The sequence below is a fragment of the Salmo salar genome, chromosome ssa03, assembly GCF_905237065.1.
Source record: "Salmo salar chromosome ssa03, Ssal_v3.1, whole genome shotgun sequence".
Taxonomy (NCBI): Eukaryota; Metazoa; Chordata; class Actinopteri; order Salmoniformes; family Salmonidae; genus Salmo; species Salmo salar.
Window position 1 is genome coordinate 42,688,613 of NC_059444.1, and position 20,312 is coordinate 42,708,924.

General features: G+C 44.1%; 1 protein-coding gene across 20 annotated transcripts in view; it reads left to right on the plus strand.

Annotated features, from left to right (window-relative positions):
* Positions 1-17,334, plus strand: part of LOC106600477 (supervillin) — a 79,977-nt gene extending 62,643 nt beyond the window's left edge. For 16 of the 20 annotated variants that reach the window (XM_014191839.2, XM_014191848.2, XM_045714865.1 and 13 more), the window contains 22 exons: positions 1,140-1,253; positions 2,594-2,747; positions 4,493-4,585; positions 4,860-4,946; positions 5,283-5,460; positions 5,747-5,919; positions 6,018-6,173; positions 7,210-7,346; positions 8,270-8,417; positions 8,669-8,814; positions 9,616-9,791; positions 10,143-10,290; positions 10,575-10,771; positions 10,993-11,227; positions 11,495-11,600; positions 11,975-12,182; positions 12,334-12,467; positions 12,637-12,792; positions 13,077-13,220; positions 13,526-13,647; positions 13,845-14,000; positions 15,935-17,334. In XM_014191839.2, the coding sequence (XP_014047314.2) occupies positions 1,140-1,253; positions 2,594-2,747; positions 4,493-4,585; positions 4,860-4,946; positions 5,283-5,460; positions 5,747-5,919; positions 6,018-6,173; positions 7,210-7,346; positions 8,270-8,417; positions 8,669-8,814; positions 9,616-9,791; positions 10,143-10,290; positions 10,575-10,771; positions 10,993-11,227; positions 11,495-11,600; positions 11,975-12,182; positions 12,334-12,467; positions 12,637-12,792; positions 13,077-13,220; positions 13,526-13,647; positions 13,845-14,000; positions 15,935-16,021 (3,255 nt within the window). In that variant the 3' untranslated portion in view covers positions 16,022-17,334. Of the gene's footprint in view, positions 1-1,139; positions 1,254-1,561; positions 1,640-2,593; positions 2,748-4,492; positions 4,586-4,859; positions 4,947-5,282; positions 5,461-5,746; positions 5,920-6,017; positions 6,174-7,209; positions 7,347-8,269; positions 8,418-8,668; positions 8,815-9,615; positions 9,792-10,142; positions 10,291-10,574; positions 10,772-10,992; positions 11,228-11,494; positions 11,601-11,974; positions 12,183-12,333; positions 12,468-12,636; positions 12,793-13,076; positions 13,221-13,525; positions 13,648-13,844; positions 14,001-15,234; positions 15,256-15,934 lie in introns of all 20 variants that reach the window. The other 4 variants (XM_014191840.2, XM_014191843.2, XM_014191842.2 and 1 more) reach the window with 3 other exon arrangements.
* Positions 17,335-20,312: the final 2,978 nt, after the last annotated feature.

Genomic DNA, 20,312 nt, shown 5'->3' on the forward strand with positions numbered 1-20,312 from the left:
AAACCTGGACATTTTGGGCAAATTACCAGAAATTTGCTACTCTAGTTGTTCAGTGTTGCTTTTCACTGCTCTTCAGTGCTGCTGTGGTCTAATCCTATCCTACCTCTGATGGTTTGTGGCTGTGTTATGGGATGCTGGTGATGGACTTGACTGCTTCTTTTTCTAAGCTTTCGATTGAACTTCTTGCACTTTTGCTTGGTTTGAAGTCAATATAGCTAGCTACGCTATAGTGTTCAGAGATAAGATGCGATGTGTTTGTGGCTACGTTGCTGCCAGTCACTGCTTGTTCTCCGCCTCTAAATGTTTGCTTTTTGAACTGCACATTGCATAGTAGTGATGGAGAGAGACTTGATTCAACAAAATAAATGAAGATTTATTACATACAGTGGTTCTTCCTTTAAACATTTTGAGCTTATGCCGCAACCGTTTGTGGTAGATGGTGGCAGATTGTGGTAAATTGCGGCATTCTGGCAACAATGGCTGACACTTAAATGACGTGCCATAGAATTCTGCGGCACCCCGCAAGCTGTGCTGCAGTACGCCGCAACTTTTAAAGGAAGAACCACTGTAAGTAAGTAGTGACAGAACAATTGGCCTCTCTTCATGACTGTATCACAGATTGTCACTGAGACAGTCACTGGCTTGTCTAGACCAGGGTTTCCCTTATTCGGTTCTGGGGTCCCGCCTGTGTGCACGTTTAGTTTTTTGCCCTAGCACCCCACAGCTGATTCAAATAATCAAAGCATGATGATGAGTGGGTTATTTGTATCAGCTGTGTGATGGGTATTGGGTACAGCAGCTGCAATGTGCATTGCCAGTTACCGATTAATTCGTATTCAAGCACCTCTGTATATGTTCATGATTAAACACTTGCACGCCAGTGGTGGCTGGTGGGACTTTCAATCGGAGGACGGGCTCACAGTAATGGATGGAATGGAATATATGCAATGGTATCAAACACATCAAAGACATTGTTTCCATGAGTTGGATACTGTTCCATTTTTTTCCATTCCAGCCATTGCTATGAGCCGTCCTCCCCTCACCAGACTCGACTGTTGCATGTCTTTGCATTTCATGTGAAGTGTATGGATGTGAGGGCTCAGGTGATGGTGCTCTGGAGATGTTGTCTCTGTTTAAAGGGGAAAATACACTGTGAAGCAGATAAACGTTTGACTGGGGAACGCCGGCTCAGTCTGCTTCAGCCATGGAAACATCATCATGATTTCAGACTTGATTTATCCAAAATAATCTCTGTGAGTTGTCCCTCAGTGGCTCTCAGTATCTCGCTCTGGGTCTCTTTGTCACAATTATCATTTCTGGTTTGGTATGGTCTCTCTCCTTTGCATCCTTTCTCCAGTAGCGTTGGGGCGGTATCCAGATTTTCATACCTTCAAAATACCCCGGTATACGGTATGATCATATACCTGGCTGCCCAACCCTATTCTCTAGCATCCCTCTGTATATGTCTGCCTGATTGTAACTTTCTTCCCTATCCCTCTCTATTTCCTCCCTCCACATCTCTTCTCCTCTTATCCACGTATCCAATCACCTCTGTCCTTAGGAGCCTGTCTTTTCATCCACATATTTTCCTCCAATCTCCCTTGGCCATAAGTGCCAAGTTATTGACCTTCATAGTCAGGTAAGAACACGCACCGGACCTGCCATGTTTCACTGTTCTGCCTGTACTGGAAGCTTGGGCTGTGTCTGAAATTGCACCCCATTCCTTATATAGTGCACTACTTTTGACCAGGGCACATAGGGCTCTGGTCACCTATCCCGAATTTAGGGAACTACTTTTGACCAGAATCCTATGGGGCCTGTTCAAAAGTAGGCCATTATATAGGGATTAGGGTGTCATTTAAGACTCAGCCAGTGGTCTTCCATTATCCCTTCATGCATGTCATTGAAAGGTTAGGTGATTATGCATGTGTCTTTTCCCTGTCCACTAAAATCTAATTTAGTTACGTTAATGAGTATGCACAAAATATGAACCCCTCCCCCTATTGCTACTTACTTACTGTACTCTGCCTCTTTGTCTTGTGTGTATGAGTAGTATTACACTTCTATGGGATTGTCCTACAAAGACAAAGCTACAGTACTGTGTTGCTGTCATTTCCAAGGTTTTGTCCTCATATAATCAGAGCAATATAATTGTGGCTGGTGTCACTTTAAGTCAGAGGATGGACTCATTGTAATGGCTGGAACGGAATTGTTGGAACGGCATGGTTTTTACGTGTTTGATACAATTCCAGCCTAATGGCTATGAGTCATCCTCCGTTCACCAGCCACTACTGATTTCCACTTTTTTTGTTTCTCTCATATTATCAGTGATACAGTGACCTTCAGTGGTGTAGTGGAGGGTAAACACTGTTTACGCACCTTTTTTATTTTGCGTGAGCATTTATCCACCTTTTGCTGAAAAAATGCATTTAAAGTATAGGGAGCGTTACTTTAGTCACAGCGAACGGTGATCAACGTTTACCCACCTATTTATTAACCAATACATCACTGGTGACCTTACTGTACAGCATTTAACCCTATGTGAAACCCTGTACTAACCAGTAGGTAACAGTGTGTAACTGTGTGTGTTCAGAGGATGGGAGAGGAGATGGAGAACCAGGCTCAGATGTCCATAGAGGAGAGGAAGCAGATGATCTCAACACGGGAGGAGTCCTGGGTGTCTAAAGGCAAGGGGGTGGCCAACGACTCCACCCAGTACACTGTGGCTGCACGCATGGTCAAGAAAGGTTAGTTCACACGGGCTGCACGCATGGTCAAGAAAGGTTAGTACACCGTGGCTGCACGCATGGTCAAGAAAGGTTAGTACACTGTGGCTGCACACATGGTCAAGAAAGGTTAGTTCACAGGGGCTGCACGCATGGTCAAGAAAGGTTAGTACACCGTGGCTGCACGCATGGTCAAGAAAGGTTAGTTCACAGGGGCTGCACGCATGGTCAAGAAAGGTTAGTACACTGTGGCTGCACGCATGGTCAAGAAAGGTTAGGGTTAGGGTTTTTTCTCGTTTTTCAAGTGAAGGTCGAAGATATGCGAGCACACTTGTTCGTTTTGCCTAGCTGTCACGGTTATGTGGACAGACAGACCAAGGCGCAGCATGCTCTGAGTTCCACATATTTTATTTAGTGAAACTTACAAAACAAAAGGAAAAAAACAACTAACCGTAACATCAGCGGTGCTACATGCACTAACTCAAAACAAGATCCCACAAAACACAGTGGGGAAATGGCTGCCTAAATATGATCCCCAATCAGAGACAACTATAAACAGCTGCCTCTGATTGGGAACCATACCAGGCCAACATAGAAATAAAACACCTAGATAGAAACACCCCCCCTAGTCACACCCCGACCTAACCAAAATTGAGAATAAAAAGGCTCTCTATGGTCAGGGCGTGACACTAGCGGAATTCGGCTAGGCGCCAGCCAAACCAAAGTATGTGCAAGTCCACTGAGGCTACCCAACTCCCCAACGACATACAACAATAAGTAATAATAATATCAAAACACAATTTATTTCACAAGGGGAATTAATAGGCAGGATGGCAGCTATATAACCACCATACATGACAAACAACATATGAGATGATCACAACAACTATACACCAATAGATCTTAAACGAGATGTTTTCTTTTAGAAATCCAAATCTCTATTTTTGATGTAAATGGCATGTTCTAGAAGGGTTCAGACACCTTTTTTCACCTTTCTTATTCTCATTGTGCAGTATGGGGCCACTGAAAAAACATGATCAAAGGCTCCAAAAACATTACGTTTAGAAATGGCAAATCTCTCAGTATAGTGATGCAGATCTTTAAATGTTGTACACATGAAATTGTGCCATTCCTAACTTTATCCGCAAGGTTATATTCATTTTTGTTGAAACTCGAGCGATACCTCTCTGTCCATTCTACAGGCAACTGCCAAAATAAAGGAAAACTTGAGAAAATGAGGGATACAAAGAATATTGAAAGTAAGTGCTCCCACACAGGAAGTTCCAGACATTTGTACAATATATGCCAAGGCGCATTGAAGCTATTCTGGTGGCTCGTGGTGGTCCAAAGCCCTATTAAGACACTTTATGTTGGTGTTTCCTTTATTTTGGCAGTTACCTGTAGCAGCAGGCTACACAGAGAATGGAACAGCTGGATAGGGGAAACGGCTCGAGTCGCACAAAAGTAGTGAATATAACGTTGCGGATAAAGTTCAGAATGACACAGTTTCATTTGTACAACATCTAAAGACCTGCATCACTATGCTGAGATCTTTGCTGTTTCTAAAAGGACGTATAGGGTGTTTTTTCGTGTTTTTTCAGGTTCCCCATATTGCACAACAAGGATGAGAAAGTGATTCGCTGTTTGGGGTAAGTTTATAAAAACAAGTGAAATCACAAGAAAGGTTTCTGGACCCTAGAGGATAGTATGATTTTCTTTCCTCTCAGAGTGTGTGTGTGTGTGTGTGTGTGTGGTTGTGTTTGCAGGTCTGGCAGCCTCCTCCTCAGCCATCAGCCCCATCCTGTCTCCTGTTTCCACCAAACTCAAGAGCAACGTGCCTGTCATCAAACCGCAGGAGGGTCAGTCATACACTTAATGAAAGATGCAATGTAGGATTGCAGAATTCCAATTACTTTCCCCCAATTATTCTGAAATCCTGGTTGGAGGATACATGGATTTCCTGCTTATTCCCTCCTGGTTCAAGGAATCTTCCAACCGAGATTTGGAGAACGTTACCAGAATTGTTTAACCTTAATCACAATTCTATGAAAACATACAATCACAACATGACCATACTATATCTGTCAGGATTATTTGTAACTCTGTTGTCTGGTCTGGTGTTTTATCCACCAGAAATCGAAGCCAGACCAGAGATGAACTTGGAGTCGGATAAAAAGCTGGATAAATTGGAGACATTTTTGGGACGTCTGAACAGTAAAGGTTGGTGCTAATAGTTTTTCAGTTGCCTCTACCCACGCCATCAAATGCTTTTCAGTGGCGTAGCTAGCTAAAGATGTTTCAAGAGTGTTGTGAGACAGAAGATCAAATATCGAATACCAGTGTGGGCTTGTGAGGAAGGAAGCTATTCTGTTAATCAAGCATCGTGAAGTCTGTTACAGTCGTCATTTACAGTAGTGATTGGACCTTTACTGTGTTTCTATCAGTGGCAGGTCTTCAGGAGACCACCCTAACAGTGACAGAGAGGGAGCAGATGGGCTCCTGCCGTATGGGCTGCTCTGGCTTGGACAAGGCTTACTTTACTGTGTTTCCCCCTAGTGGCAGGTCTTCAGGAGACCACTCTGACTGTGACAGAGAAGGCTGTGAAGGAGGTGATGAGGATGGATGATGAGATCTTCTCCAAGTTCTACCGTCACGTGGCTGACTTCCCACGCATGCCCAGCAGGATCGAGATCGACGAGGACTTTGATGCCATCTTCGGCACTCAGGCGCCCAAGTAAGCAATGATTTACCAAATAATGATGTCTTTGCTCCCGGGTTGCAACATCCTGTTAACTTTCCCCAACATCTTCCAGAAATCCTGGTTCTAATATTCCTGGAATCAGGAGGAATTCTGGAGTTACAGGATTTCTGCAAGCCTACTTTGGTCGGAGCAGACATGTGGCATTGGGTGTAGCTCCATTGCATGGAGTTTCACTACATCTACATGTCCTCTCTGCCCCTCTTCCTGTCCCTTTCTCCCTCGCCCCCTCTCTTCCTGCCCTCTGTCCCTCCCTATGCAGGTTGACCTCAGCCATTGCGCAGCACAAACGAGCAGTGAGACCATCTAGGAACGTCCAGGCGTCTAAGAACCCTCTGAAGATGCTGGCGGCCAGGGAGGACATCAGACACGAGTACACTGAGCAGAGACTCAACATCGGCCTCATAGAGAGCAAGAGGATCAAGGATGAGAAGAGTGAGTGTGTGTGTGTGCAAGTCAGAGTGAGTGTGTGTGTGCCTGTGTGTCACACATAGTGTCTAGCACTCACACGCTCCCTGTCCTGTGAGTTTTAGTGAATAAGACTTCGGAGTACTCGGATGCGGCCCTGGCTGGACTGGCCAGTAAGGAGAACTTCAGCAACGTAAGTCTGAGGAGCGTCAACATCTCAGAGCAGATGTCCAACAACAGCGCTGTGCCCTACAAGAACGTCATGCTGATGCAGGTCAAAGGTGAGATGCCTACTGCATTACTGAGCTTTATTGCACATTGTTTCAAAATGTAGATACAGTACCTCCCTGTTTCTGTCAGTTTTCTTCCATTTCATACCTAATGAATATGACCTAGATGTGTCTTTAGTATCTTTCCCATTCATTTTGGGATTGAGGCATATCGCTTGATCCACAGTACAGATAGCATTGGATATATTCTCATCGCACCCACTTTTAAGGTCTTAAAACATCTGACAGACTGGTTTTGAGGTGAGCTGTATCAATTCAAGACCAGCATTTATTTTGACATTGACCAATGTCATAGGAAACAGGACAGAGAATATTCCACAGCCAGGTTGTTCCTGAATGAGGACAGGTGAGGACAGGTAAAGAGAACAAATGAAGTTATTTCTGGAGAACTCTGCGTCATTCAAGTAGGATGTTGCACCCAAACGGCACCCTATTCCCTTCATAGTTCAGTTCTTTTTACCACGGCCCATATGGCTCTGGTCAAAAGTAGTGCACTTCTAGGAAATAGGATGCCATTTGAGATGCACCCTGAATTTCTTTCTCTGATTATCCATCAGAGTCTGGTATGCAGGCAGGGTCCTGTGGTCCTGTGTTGTCTGCTAACCTGTGTTGTCTGCTAACCTGTGTGTGTGTGTGTGTGTGTGTGTTCAACCTGCTAGAGAGCACAAGATATTAGGGCCAGTCTTGCAAAGGGGAAAGATAAGGAGGAAATAGATTTGTAAAGAGAGGGTCATGTTGGGATAGTTAAAACATGTGGTTGACACACACACACACACTCACACCAAATCAAGAATGTGATTTCCTGTGCAGATGTGACCGTGTCCACCTTCTAGACTAAAATAATCAAGCCCAGAATAGCAGAGTTGCTCGGATCATGACAGAGAATGAATTGTATCCTGAGCCTCAGGTTGCGTTCAAAATGTCACCCTATTCCCAGAGCCCTATGGGCCCGTATTCCCTTGAAGCTTTTGTCAGGGAATAGGGTGCCATTTCAGACACAATCTCACCCTCTCGCTTATCTACCCAGGCCGCCGTCACGTCCAGACCAGACTAGTGGAGCCCAGAGCCTCCACCCTGAACAGTGGCGACTGCTTCCTCCTGGTTACTCCTCAACACTGCTTTGTTTGGATGGGAGAGTTCGCTAACGTCATCGAGAAAGCCAAAGTGAGTCCCTGTTTCCTGACTGTGCGTGTGTGTGTGTGTGTGTGTGGGCATGACTGTTTGAGATGGGCGAGAAAGGCAAAGTGAGTCCTCGTCTCTCCAACTGTGTCAGTGTGAAAAACAACTTCCAGGATTAAGGAAATGTCTTGTGTGTTAATCCCAGTCCTCTAGGGTTGGGTTAGCTATAATTTGTGATTTAAAAGCTTGGGGGTTATTTTAGGGTGCAGGCAAATGTTTAATAAGGCCTTTTGGATGGGCTTTTATGTACTTTAATGTCTCCCACACAGGCAACAGCTGGTGATGTGTTGTCGTGTTTTTCTGTTGAAGTAGACGTATGTTCTGTGATATCCTATTGGCCCTGGTCAAAAGTAGTGCACTTTATAGGAAATAGGGTCGCCTTTGGGATTCAGCCACAGACACACCGTTCATTTGTGCTGTTCTCTCATTGTAGAAGAGAGAGCTGTCCCATCTGTTCCTACAGCAGCTCCCATTCCCCATGGAATGTGTCCTGTTTGTGTATAGTACACCATTTCAGACACACAGTGACTTTAGCTTGATTCCCCTAGGCTACATAGTTTTTTTCAACCCTGATATTTATTTTACCGGCTACAGTATTTTTAACTGGTATCAACTTGGGTATCATTAGGCAGACATCGAATTACAGTGCGCCCACAGTTAGAGCATGGAGACCCTTGATCTCTCAAGATGAACAATGCCTCATCATTATAACATAAAATACTACTGGTAGGACAAAACTAGCAGGCTCTGACATTGGCCTTTGCAAGTAAATCTAATGCTGACCTAAGCCCCTTTCAGGGCTGACAGTATTGGTATTGTACTGTATGTATGGTATGGACATGTACAGTGTATGTATTTCCGTTAGTGAAATGTTCTCTGTTGTTGTGTGTATCTCTCTCGTACTGTAGGCTTCTGAGCTGGCATTGTTCATCCAGACTAAGAAGGATCTGGGCTGCAGAGCGAGCCAGATCCAGACCATCGAAGAGGGGGTCAACCCCCAGAGCCCTGCGGCCACAGAGTTCTGGAAGATCCTGAGAGGAGAGCAAACCTACCAGTGTAAGCAACAGCATCAGAGGCCATGGCTGTGTCACAATTCTCCACCTCCAAAAATGTGTACTTGCACACTTTGTTTGAAAAGCATTGGTGGAGTCGCTGGATGGAGGGAGTTTCCACCATTTGTTAAGTCGTGACGGGAAGTGTGGAGAAAGAGTGGAGAATTGGGACTAAGTTCATTGAAAAGATTTAGCTACGCGTCATCAGAAGCCTTTATCTTGATATCTAATATGTTTGTGTGTGTCCTCGTACAGCTGCCGGGCCACCAGAGGAGGATGAGCTGTTTGAGAGTGCCATAGTGGAGACGAACTGTATCTTCCGTCTGCTGGATGACAAGCTGGTTCCTGATGATGACCAGTGGGGGAAGGTTCCTCACAGCAATCTACTGGAGTCCAAAGAGGTACGTGATTGGACTGATCAAGTAAGGCATGTGATATATCAGAAATTATGTAATAGAATGACTGTCAACTGAAAATATTGTCATATAATTCTAATATAGTTTATATGGGTTTGATACACTTTTTCTGTATAAATAGCCTCTAAAATATATGTAAACAGACATGTTTTAATTTTAGTTTCCTTGGAAAGCTGTGAGTGCCCTTGTATGATACAATATCAGTACTTGTTGCATTTACGACTTGTCTAAGTCCCGTCATCAGCTGATTTCAGCCAGTGTGTGGCTGTGGATTGACTGCATTGTTTTCATCAATGGAATCCTTCCTCTAAAACTTCCTGGCTAGCTAGAATCAAACATAAATTATTCAACTTCATTATTTTATACAATATCTTATCACAGCACTGGCAAACCATGGTTGACCAACTCCCTGACCAAAATGGCTGACCTTTATCCCATCATAAGAAGCTTAATATCCATGCTAGTATTCTAATTCCTAAATCTATGGTCCTAACCATGGAGATCGTATTAAATTAATTCCCAATTCTATGGTCCTAACTCTCTAAATATATGGCTCTGGTTTCCGTATGTTGGACGTAGTTTGATACCGTTCCATTAATTCCATTCCAGCCATTACAATGAGCCCGTCCTCCTATAGCTCCTCCCACCAGCCTCCTCTGCTATCAATGAACTTCATATTATTGCAGCCAAATGTTTACTGGAATGGCCATCATTGTGCCCTAGCTGTTGCTCTGTGCCCATTCTGATGCCACACTGGCACACTGTTGTTTTTGTGCCCCCCTGCAGGTGTTGGTGTTTGACTTTGGCAGTGAGGTGTATGTGTGGCATGGTAAGGAGGTGACTCTGGCCCAGAGGAAAGTAGCCTTCCAGCTGGCTAAACACCTGTGGAATGGAACCTTTGACTACACCTGCTGCGATATCAACCCTCTGGACCCTGGAGGATGCAATACACTCATACCCAGGCAGGCAACCAACACACACACACACACACACACACACACACACACAGACACACACACACAGACACACAGACACACATAGGCATGCTCTCTCTCTCTCTCACACACACACACACACACACACACACACACACACACACACACACACACACACACACACACACACACACACACACACACACACACACACACACACACACACACACACACACACACACACACACTCGCTCCACCACTTACTCAACTCAAATCATCACCTCAGGGACTGTTTGTCCTGGATTGTTTTGTGTATAGGCCTTGTGCTAAAGCCTGTGCTCTCACTCTCTTGTTCTGTGCGTGTGTGTGTGTCTACAGGAAGGGCCAGGGCCGTCCTGACTGGGCCATATTCGGCAGGCTGACAGAGCACAATGAGACTACCCTGTTCAAAGAGAAGTTCCTGGACTGGGCAGACACTAAGAAACCACAACCGAAGAACACCAATGAGCAAGTCAGTGAGCAGAAGGTATGTCCTCCTGACTCTCTCCTTCTCTCTCTCATTCCTGATCTTTCTCTTTCTCGCTCCCTTTGTCTCTCTTTCTCTCTCTCTTTTGCTCTCTGTCTACCCTTCTTTCTCTTTGCCTTCTCTCTTTCTCTATCTCTCTCTCTCTCTATCCCTTTCATACTTCTTTCGCTATCTGTTTTCATAAGACCCCATGACCCAAGAGTTTTCTGAATTACACTCTCTCTCTCTCTCTCTCTCTCTACACCCCTCCCCCCTCTTTATCTCCCTCTCCCTTTCTCTCTCAGGAGACGCCGGGGCGGGAGTGCAGGCCGTATGATGCAGCATTGATGCTGCCTGTACTCCAGACAGCAGTCAGCACTGTGCTGGATGGGATGAACGTGGGCCGAGGCCACGGCTCTATAGAAGGAGAGGACAGGATGAGGACTCTAGAGATCAGCACGGTGTCGGTGGATGTCTGGCACATCCTGGAGTTTGACTACAGGTCCGTTTCCCCCAAAAATGAATGAATTTGATTTGACATATTTTAAATTACGTATAGAACTACCTCAGCCATTAGAGTACAACAATACATACATTAAAATGATCTAGGATTAAAAGCACAATCAAGTCTACCACAATTTCCATTGTGGTCTTTACTATTTAAAGTGCAACGCACGGTGGAAAAATGCTATATAAATCAAATCGATATTCTTCTTATTCCAGCCGGCTACCCAAGCAGAGTATAGGCCAGTTCCATGAGGGAGACGCGTATGTTGTGAAGTGGAAGTACATGGTGAGCGCAGCAGTTGGGAGGAGGCAGAACCCAGAGCTGAGGAGTGCGGGCCCTGGCAAAGAAAAGTGCTGCTACTTCTTCTGGCAGGGACGGAACTCCACCGTGAGCGAGAAAGGAACGTCAGCACTGATGACAGTGGAGCTGGATGAGGAGAGAGGGGCACAGGTACTGTCAACCTGTAAATACTAAGGCTGCATCTCAAATGGCACCCTATTCCCTATATACTGCACGCCTTTTAAACTAAGCCCCCATACCAGACCAGAGAGCACTAAATAGAAAATACACTTTTGTAGTGCACTATATAGGGAAAAGGGTGTCATTTTGGATGGAGCCTAAATCCATGCATACATGTATCTACTGTCACTGATCTGAGAGCAGCCCTAGATGCATATGACCTGGGTGAGCGTTGTCCCTCTGTCTCTCCCCCAACAGGTCCAGGTACAGCAGGGGAAGGAGCTCCCTTGTTTCCTCCAGTGTTTCAACGGGGGGATGATCATACACTGTGGGAAGAGAGAGGAGGAAGAGGAGAACACACAGAGTAGGGATCTCTTCTGGTTAGCAGTATGATGTCATAGCCCTCAGAACAGTTGCTTAAGCAGTTAGATGCAGCTCTACTGTATTATTAGCAGCGCTGTTTGTGTGAATAGAGTTACAAAATTCCAGTAACTTTCCCCAAATTCCCAGGTTTCCCAGAAATCCTGGTTGGAAAGTTACAGGAATTGTGCAACCATATTTGTGAATGTGTGCCATGTTAGAGGGGCTTCTGACTGTGTACCTGTGTGTCTGCGATCAGGAGCAGTAGTACTAGTGTATGTATCATACTGACCGTGCGTGTCCGTCTGTTACCAGCTGATTAGTGTCTGTACTGTGTGAGAAGGGAGGTCTCCTGACTGTTATTCTAATGTATTCCAGCTGAGTGGCGTCTGTACTGCGTGCGAGGGGATGTCCCAGTAGAGGGCCACCTCCTGGAGGTAGTGTGTCACTGCAGCAGCCTGCGCTCCAGGAGCTCCATGATCCTCCTGAATGTTAACAAGGCCCTCATTTACCTGTGGCACGGCTGCAAGGCCCAGCAACGCACACGCCTGGTGGGCCTCACCGCCGCACAGAGGATCAAAGAACAGTAAGCCTCCGTCTCAAATGGCACCATATTGCCAAAATAGTGCACTACTTTTGACAAGGGCCCATAGGGCACTACATGGGGAATAGGGTAGAATTTGGGGGACAACCTGTATATTGTATGTGGAGGATATGAACCATGTGTTGTCTGTTAGATGTCCGTTGGAGGCGGGGCTCCATAGCAGCAGTAAGGTGACCATCACCGAGTGTGACGAGGGATCAGAGCCCACTGGATTCTGGGATGCGGTCGGTAGGAAAGACAGGAAGGCCTACGACTGTATGTTGCAAGGTACAGTATAGTACTATTACACACACACACACACACACACACACACACACACACACACACACACACACACACACACACACACACACACACACAATTGCAGTGAAATGACTCATTCACAAGAGCACTCCAGTTATTCATCATACTTCTGACTATAATTCATTTGTTTCAGATCCGGGTAAATTTAACTTCACCCCTCGGCTGTTCCAGCTGAGCAGTTCTTCAGGGGAGTTTGTAGCCACAGAGTTCTACCACCCCTCCAGAGTTCCGGACCTGGTCAGCTCTCTGCCCTTCCTTCAGGAGGATCTGTACCAAGCCTCCCAGCCTGGTGAGTCCTACAATACAATACAGTACCATACCATACCATACAGTACAGCACAACACATTGCAATGCAGTGCAACACAACACAAATACTGTATATCAGCCTTGGAAGGTGATTAGGTCTGTTTAAGGTTGATTTACTTGCAATCAGAGCCTGTTTGTTTGATTGTTCCCCAGTAGTACCGTGAAGTTAGGTCCACATTCATCTTGAGGAATCAACCGTCCCTCTGCTCTCACTGTGGCCTTACTATTGGAAATAGCTGATCTAAAATGACTTTCTCTTCCTGTAGCGTTGTTCCTGGTGGATAACTTCCATGAGGTGTACCTGTGGCAGGGCTGGTGGCCCCAGGACAGCGAGAGCCCCGGCTCCGCCAGGATACGATGGGACATGGACAGGAAGTGCGCCATGGAAACGGTGCTGCGGTACTGCAAAGGTAGAATGTGATAATGTCATCTGTTTGACATCAGTGTGATATTACACTTTAAATATGATGTAATCTCTGGTGTTTATCTTTCAGGACCATTTAGTTTCATTGTACTGTTAACGTGCAAAGCTTTTCACTAAGGGCAAGTCTCTCTAGTTAGGATTTGTTACTGAAGTGTGTCCCAAATTGCATCCCATTCCATAAATAGTGCCCTAGTTTTGATGTCCTCAGGGCTATTGTCAAAAGTAGTACACTATATAGGGAATAGGGCGCCATTAGGGCTGCATCCTAAATGGGTTGACTTCCTCCTACAGAGAAGAATGAGAAGAAGCCTCAGAAGTCGTATCTGATTCATGCTGGTCTGGAGCCTCTCACATTTACCAACATGTTTCCCAGCTGGGAGCACAGAGAGGACATCGCAGAGATCACTGAGAGGGTGGGTTATACACCACACGCACTGATCTGACAGCCCCCTTGTACATTACACACACACACACACACACACACACACACACACACACACACACACACACACACACACACACACACACACACACACACACACACACACGTGTGCAGTGCTCTTATGTCCTTTTTCTTGGGACCATAACAGTGTGTGTGTGTGTGAGTCAGGAGGCGGAGGTGTGTAACCAGATCATCTTGGTGGAGGATGTGCTGGCCAGGCTGTGTCAGAACACATATCCCCTGGCTGAGCTGCTGGCACGCCCCCTACCTGGGGGCGTCGACCCCCTCAGCCTGGAGATCTATCTATCAGACCAGGACTTTGAAGTGAGTTTAAGTTCAATGTTTTTATTTATCTAACGGCAAACCCTCTCTGAAATAGTTGATATTAACAGATTAAAGGAGTCCAGTTGCAGTTTGTATTAAATACACAATGTTGTGAGACCACCCCTCTCACCATTCAGCACCAACACACCCTGTGAGAAAAGTAAACCTTGATTTAAGACTGAATGGGCTGGTTTCCCAGACAAAGGTTAGGCCTAGTCCCAGACTAAAAAGCTAATCTTAATTGAGAAAGCTTTTTAGTCCAGGACTAGGCTAAATCTTTGTCTGGGAAATCATTCTACATGTTGTTTTGTTGAAATCAATGCATTGTAGTCATGTTCATATCTGATGCATGCAGTATGTCCATGTTAAACATAAACCACAGTGTGTGTGCGTTCGTGTGAGGTGTGTGTGATCCCCTCTGTGTGTGATGGATGAAAAGGTCAAAGGGATTTCCACAGATAAGAAGCTCAACACAAAAGCAGAACATGTGAGAAGCAGCACCTTGCTTCCTGACTGCGGCTTGGAATAAGAGCTGTATCTGTCACACTGTGTCCTGTACATGTACTGATAGTGTCAGCATGTGCATCCCAAATAGCACCCTATTCCTTTACAGTGCACTACTTTTGACATGAGCCCTGGCCAAAAGTAGTGCACCATATAGGGAATAGGATGCCATTGGCGATGGAGAGACAGACTGGCCCAGTCAGGTCACCCTCCATTTCACACATTACCTCAATCTGGGTGCACTCCTCTTCTCTCCCACCATTCAACAAGAGAGAGGCCCTCTCCATTTGTGTTTATCTCTATTTACAGAATTCAACACACACACACCGCACACACACTGGAGGAGGACAGAGTGGTTCCAGTGTCGGAGCTCACTCTGTGTACTCAGGAAATGAGTTCTCGCTCTCCTTCGGCGTCAACTCCCTCCTCAAATAGTGTGACCATGGTTACAATGAGGACAGAGGGCCCGGAGAGATGCTTGGTCTTTGGTCTGTAGCATGCCAATGGCAGAGATAGCAGGGGCTGTATATATCAAGCATTTCAGAGTGGTGATCTAGGATCAGTTTAGCCTTTTAGATCACAATGAATAAGATTACATGGACAGAGATCCTAGATCGGCACTCCTACTCTGAGATGGTTGATACCTACTGATGTAATTTGTGATTATCTTACCGTCATTACTTTCAGCTCCCTGTTAATGTCTAGGCTAACTTCTCCCCTCACCTTTCAGGCTGGGTTCTAGGGGATTCAGGTAAGATTAGTTATTTATGACGCAGACTATGATAAATGAGCACTGGTGATTTTACTTGTCTTCAAGCACACAGCATCTTCACTCACTGTAATAACCTCTGACCATGCTTGTTCACTCTTCTTTTCCCTCTTCCTCTGGGCTGTCCTGCTTGCCTTCTCCACCTGCACCCCTCCACTCCACCTGTCTTTTCTTTCTTTCTCCACAGCAAGGTGGAGCACAGTGGATCACTTCACGTCTTTGTAGCATGGGCTCAGGCGGTTTACTACAGTATTGGAAAAAAGGGTTCCAAAAGGGTTCTTCGGTTGTCCCCGTGTTGTCCCCAGGTGGAACTCTTTTGGATTCCATGTAGATCCCTCTGTGGAAAGGGTTTTGCATGGAACCCAAAAGGGATCTAGCTGGAACTAAAAAGGGTTTTCCTGTGGGGACAGCCGAAGAACCCTTTTAGTAACTTCTAATAGATCCTTTTTTTTAAAGAGTGTACTTCTGTGTAAAATGTATTTGACTTTGAACTTTGCTGAGACCAGAGCATGATAATCAATGATGGTTCATTATTTGACATGACTTTGTTTTGAATTCAGCCAATGTGACTATATATTGACCACCCCTGGTGACATATTGAGTCTCTTCCTCTCTCACTCTGGCAGTGTAATAATTGGAGCTGTTTCTTTCCCCCATGCAGAAAGCATTGGACATGAAGAGAGATGAGTACGAAGGATTACCAGGGTGGAAGCAAGTGAACTTAAAGAAAGCTAAAGGACTGTTTTAGTGTAAAGTTAAGCTGATGATGATTGTGGAGAGAAATTCAATTCAGCAACTCTTGGACGACAGTGGAAGTTGATAAAAATGCTGCTTTATTGTTAAAACCAACGTGTTTTGGCTCCTAGCCTTCATCAGGTTGGTTGTGGAGAGAGAGGACACAGAGACTGTTGACATGATGGAGGCCACCAAGCTGTCCCCCTCAGCACTTCCTTCCCAGCGGTGTGACTGAACCCCAGTAGTGGCTGGTGGTACTTTAAAATCAGTGGATGGGCTCATAATTTCAGTTGAATGGAATCATTGGAAAGGTATCAAACTCATGGTTTCCAAGCGTTTGATACAATTCCATCCACTCCATTCCAGTCATTATTATGAGATATCCACCCCTCACCAGTTTCCTCTGCTGAACACACTCTCAGGGGCAGCTTCTCTGAGTGGGTCACAGGGGGAAAAAAGGAAAGGAGGCTGGGGTAGAGGATCTGCTGAGGTGTGCTAGCATCATGTAGCATATTGTTTTTACCTTTCAGTTATGTAACTATGTAGGAAAATGAAAATTCTGCTAAGCACATTGTATGCGAGTGGCTTTATCAGGTACTGTACAAAGCAGGACCTGCACTCTCTCTCTTTCTCTCTCTGCTTCATACTGTACTACAAGTCTCCACTTATTATGACACCGCTCATGCCATATGAAGTGAAGAGGAAATTCAGCAACTCTTCGAGGACAGTGGAAGTTGATAAAAAGGCTTGTTTAATGTTAAAATAAACCAACACGTTTAAATTGGTCGGTAGCCTTCATCAGGGTTTAACAGATAGAAGAACAATGAAAGAGGGCAGAGTTTCATGTCATGGACATATGAATAACATACACACTGATGTGGTCTCTGGGTGTGATGTTTTAACTGTTGTGTGTGTGTTTGTGAAGTATTTAGAAGAATTTGTATTTATGTAAAAAAAAAAAATCTGGTAGAAGGACAATGTATTCAACTTAAAAGTACTGTGTAATATCTGTCAGTAGGAGTGTTTTTTTTGTTCTTGTCAAAAGGTGTAAACATGCCAAGTATGTACCTTTTTTGTTTGGCGTTCTCAGATATGGTACCTGCCTGGGGCTGTCATAATGACATCTAACCTTTACAGGTACCTGAGAAATGACAAACGGTTGTATTTTTAAAGGCATGGAATTCTTTGTGAAAAAAACCTTGATGAATGTTGAATGTATAGTGCCTTGCTTTTGTGTACAGTTTATATACAGAAATTCTAGTCTGCATTTCGAAGACTTTCTTTGTGATAAAATAAATAGTAAATAAACAACAATGAAAATCCAAATACATGTTAGTTTGTATTAATTTGAGTGAATCTCAATTGTATTTTCTTGAATACTCACATTCTCCCTCCTCGTCACTTTTTCAAAATCACATTGGAGTAGAAGATCTGTGGTTCCTCCCCTCTGACCTTATCCTCCAATGTGTTTTGAGAAAGAGACGAAGAGAGAACGCAAGGAATCTAGGGGAGATTCTCAATTGGAAAACAGTCTGTCCTCTCCTCGACTCTTCCGTCGTCCTCTCCTCTGTGACCCGTAAACCGATGTGGTAGGTGAGAGTGTCAATTCCTTAGTAGGTGAACCGGAGAGTATGCTTCCCTCCTCTATTACCTAGTTCAGCAGAGGATGCACAAAATAATCCTACCAGGACCTAGCGCGGATGTGTTGTACAATCCACCACATCCCCTTTGAATCAGCTGTTGTTTTTTCTCAGAAGACAAAAGCATGCACGCATTTAAAAAAAATAAAATCTATAAAATGTCTCGTACAACTAGCTAACACATTACACATTTATTTTGCGATTCCAACCCTGTAAACATAATTTGCCTGGTGACATGCAAGAGTCTCATTTTATTTAATTCCACGTTCCTTGTCCTCACCGCCTCTGGAGCAAAACCAACTGAGATTCTCCCTAGGAAATACAATTGAGATTCACTCTAAAACTTGCTTGACTTTGTAGCGGTTTGTCTTATGCCCAGCAGATGGTGCTCTTTGTCCTCAGAATGTTCAGGCCAAACATCCCTTAAAGTCCCATGCAGTCTTTTTATTTTTAAATGATCACTGTATGTCTAATAAATCCCTGTGTGTTTATTTTATGAAAATAACTACACATATATTTTGAATCATTTATTTCCCTGAGCCTCCTTTTGCCTCCTGATCGTGTGGGCGTGTTGATAGAAATTGAAATATATTTACATACACAGCCCTGATTGGCGAATAAGATCGTCTACTCTAGTCTAGAGCCTACCCTGCTTACCCCTTCAAAGTAGGAGGATACATGTGCAAATAAAAGATGAGTGGTCAGAATAATCAGACCAGATTGTGATGTCAAGCTATGGGCCAAAAACTCGAACATACCTGAACTTCCAGGTGTTTTTATTTTTTTCATCTCTTACACTAAAAGGCCATTATCATCACTTTCACAATTTCAGAGTGTTATTCCATCCTCGTAGTGTGGAAATATATATATATTTTTTACATGAAAATCACGTTTTGACTGCACTGGCCTTTTAAGTTCTGAACCGTTTCCAGTTCTGTGTGTCATGTATACATTTGCCAAACATATTAAGATTGTACGAGAGATATTGTTATTTTCTTAGTGACTGCTGTGTAGTAGTATGGAGAACTAGTTGTTGTGAATTGTACAAGTGTTAATTCATTATCTACCTAGCAACTAATATGCTGTATTTATGTTGGTTAATTGTTGGGAGAGAGCAGGAAGTAGTTGAGTTGGTGCATGGCTGTAGACCAAGCTAACAATTAACGTTCCCACAACTTTAGTGATCGTTCCCTTAAGAGTCTTTAACTAACGTTTTCATAGGAATGTTCCTGTGATGTGCAAGGAATGTGGTTTAGGAAAATATTCCATCAACATCCCACCAAATGTACACATTACATGATTGCCATGTTCTAGACACGTTTAATGGGAACTTTGAAAAAATGTGTCCCAAAAAAGAATACTATTACACCAGTGGAGGCTGCTGGGGGAGGACAGCTCATAATAATAGCCAGTACTAAGCAAGTGGAATGGCATCAAACACATGGGAACACAGTGCTTTTAAGATAGTGTTTTCAATTTACATATTTTACATATGATTACATTGTGAATGTTCAATTAATCAGGAATTATTATTCAACATTCCTCACCTGGGATTTGAACTCACAACCTCTTGGTTCACAGTACTCCGATCTTCCTGCTATGCCATCAGTTAATCTGACTATTCACTCATCATTGATTTTATGTACAGATTTCAGCAATTTAAGAGCTTCCTGTACAGTTATCTAATGTTGGTGGGGCATATTAACCGGTTTTAATGATACTATTCAATCACTATGATCAATCCAATATTTTTTGAGTGTACTTTTAACAGAGCTGAGATTTACTTTAAAGTCCATTCACCCTGTTGCTGACACCTATCAAGTTGTTTTAGATTGTTACAGGCTTTATTTTTTTCAATTATATTTTAAGGTTGACATTAACACTTTGGGCGCTACTAATGTACTAAAGTACTAATGTGAAAGCAATCCTGAGAAGTTACACCTGTACTGAGGTTTGTCTTTTTCTACAGTGCCAAAAGATAAGGATTGGCAGAAAACTGGTTTTTCGTATCCGCAAGTGGCTTGTGTTTTTCCTTTGCCCAAATAAGAGTGTTAACCAGTTTCTCTTAACCATCATGTGTGCTGCCACTCATTTCCCTGAGGCCATTGCACTGAGGAGAATCACAGTTCCCAGTATTCTTAAGGCCCTGGTGAAATTATTTTCAATGTTTGGACATCTGTGAGTAGTGCAATCTGACCAAGTTTTGAATTTCAGCAATTGTTGCTAAAGTTGGGCATTACCCGTTGCCTCTAGTGCCTACCACCAAGGGTCTATGTTGAGAGCTTACTGCTTCGAGTTTTATAAAGATTGGGATGAAGGGGTTCCTCTTTTGATGTTTGCAGCGCAGGAGGTTGTTCAGGAATCTCTCGGGTTTTGTCCGAATTAGCTTGTGTTTGGACATCATGTTAGAGGTCATTTGAACTTGCTGAGAAAGAGGTTGTTGCAGGGCGACACTTTAAACACCAAAACAAATATTTTGGAGCATGTTAGCACTTTTCGATACAGATTGCACCGCGCCTGTGAGTTTGCCAGTAAGAATCTGGAGAAAGCGCAAACAAAAATGTGTGGCACAATCGATAAACCCGAAGCCGCACTTTTGATGTGGGTGACCAAGTCCTGGTTTTGTTGCCCATTCTGGGGTCACCATTGCAAGCTCGCTTTTCA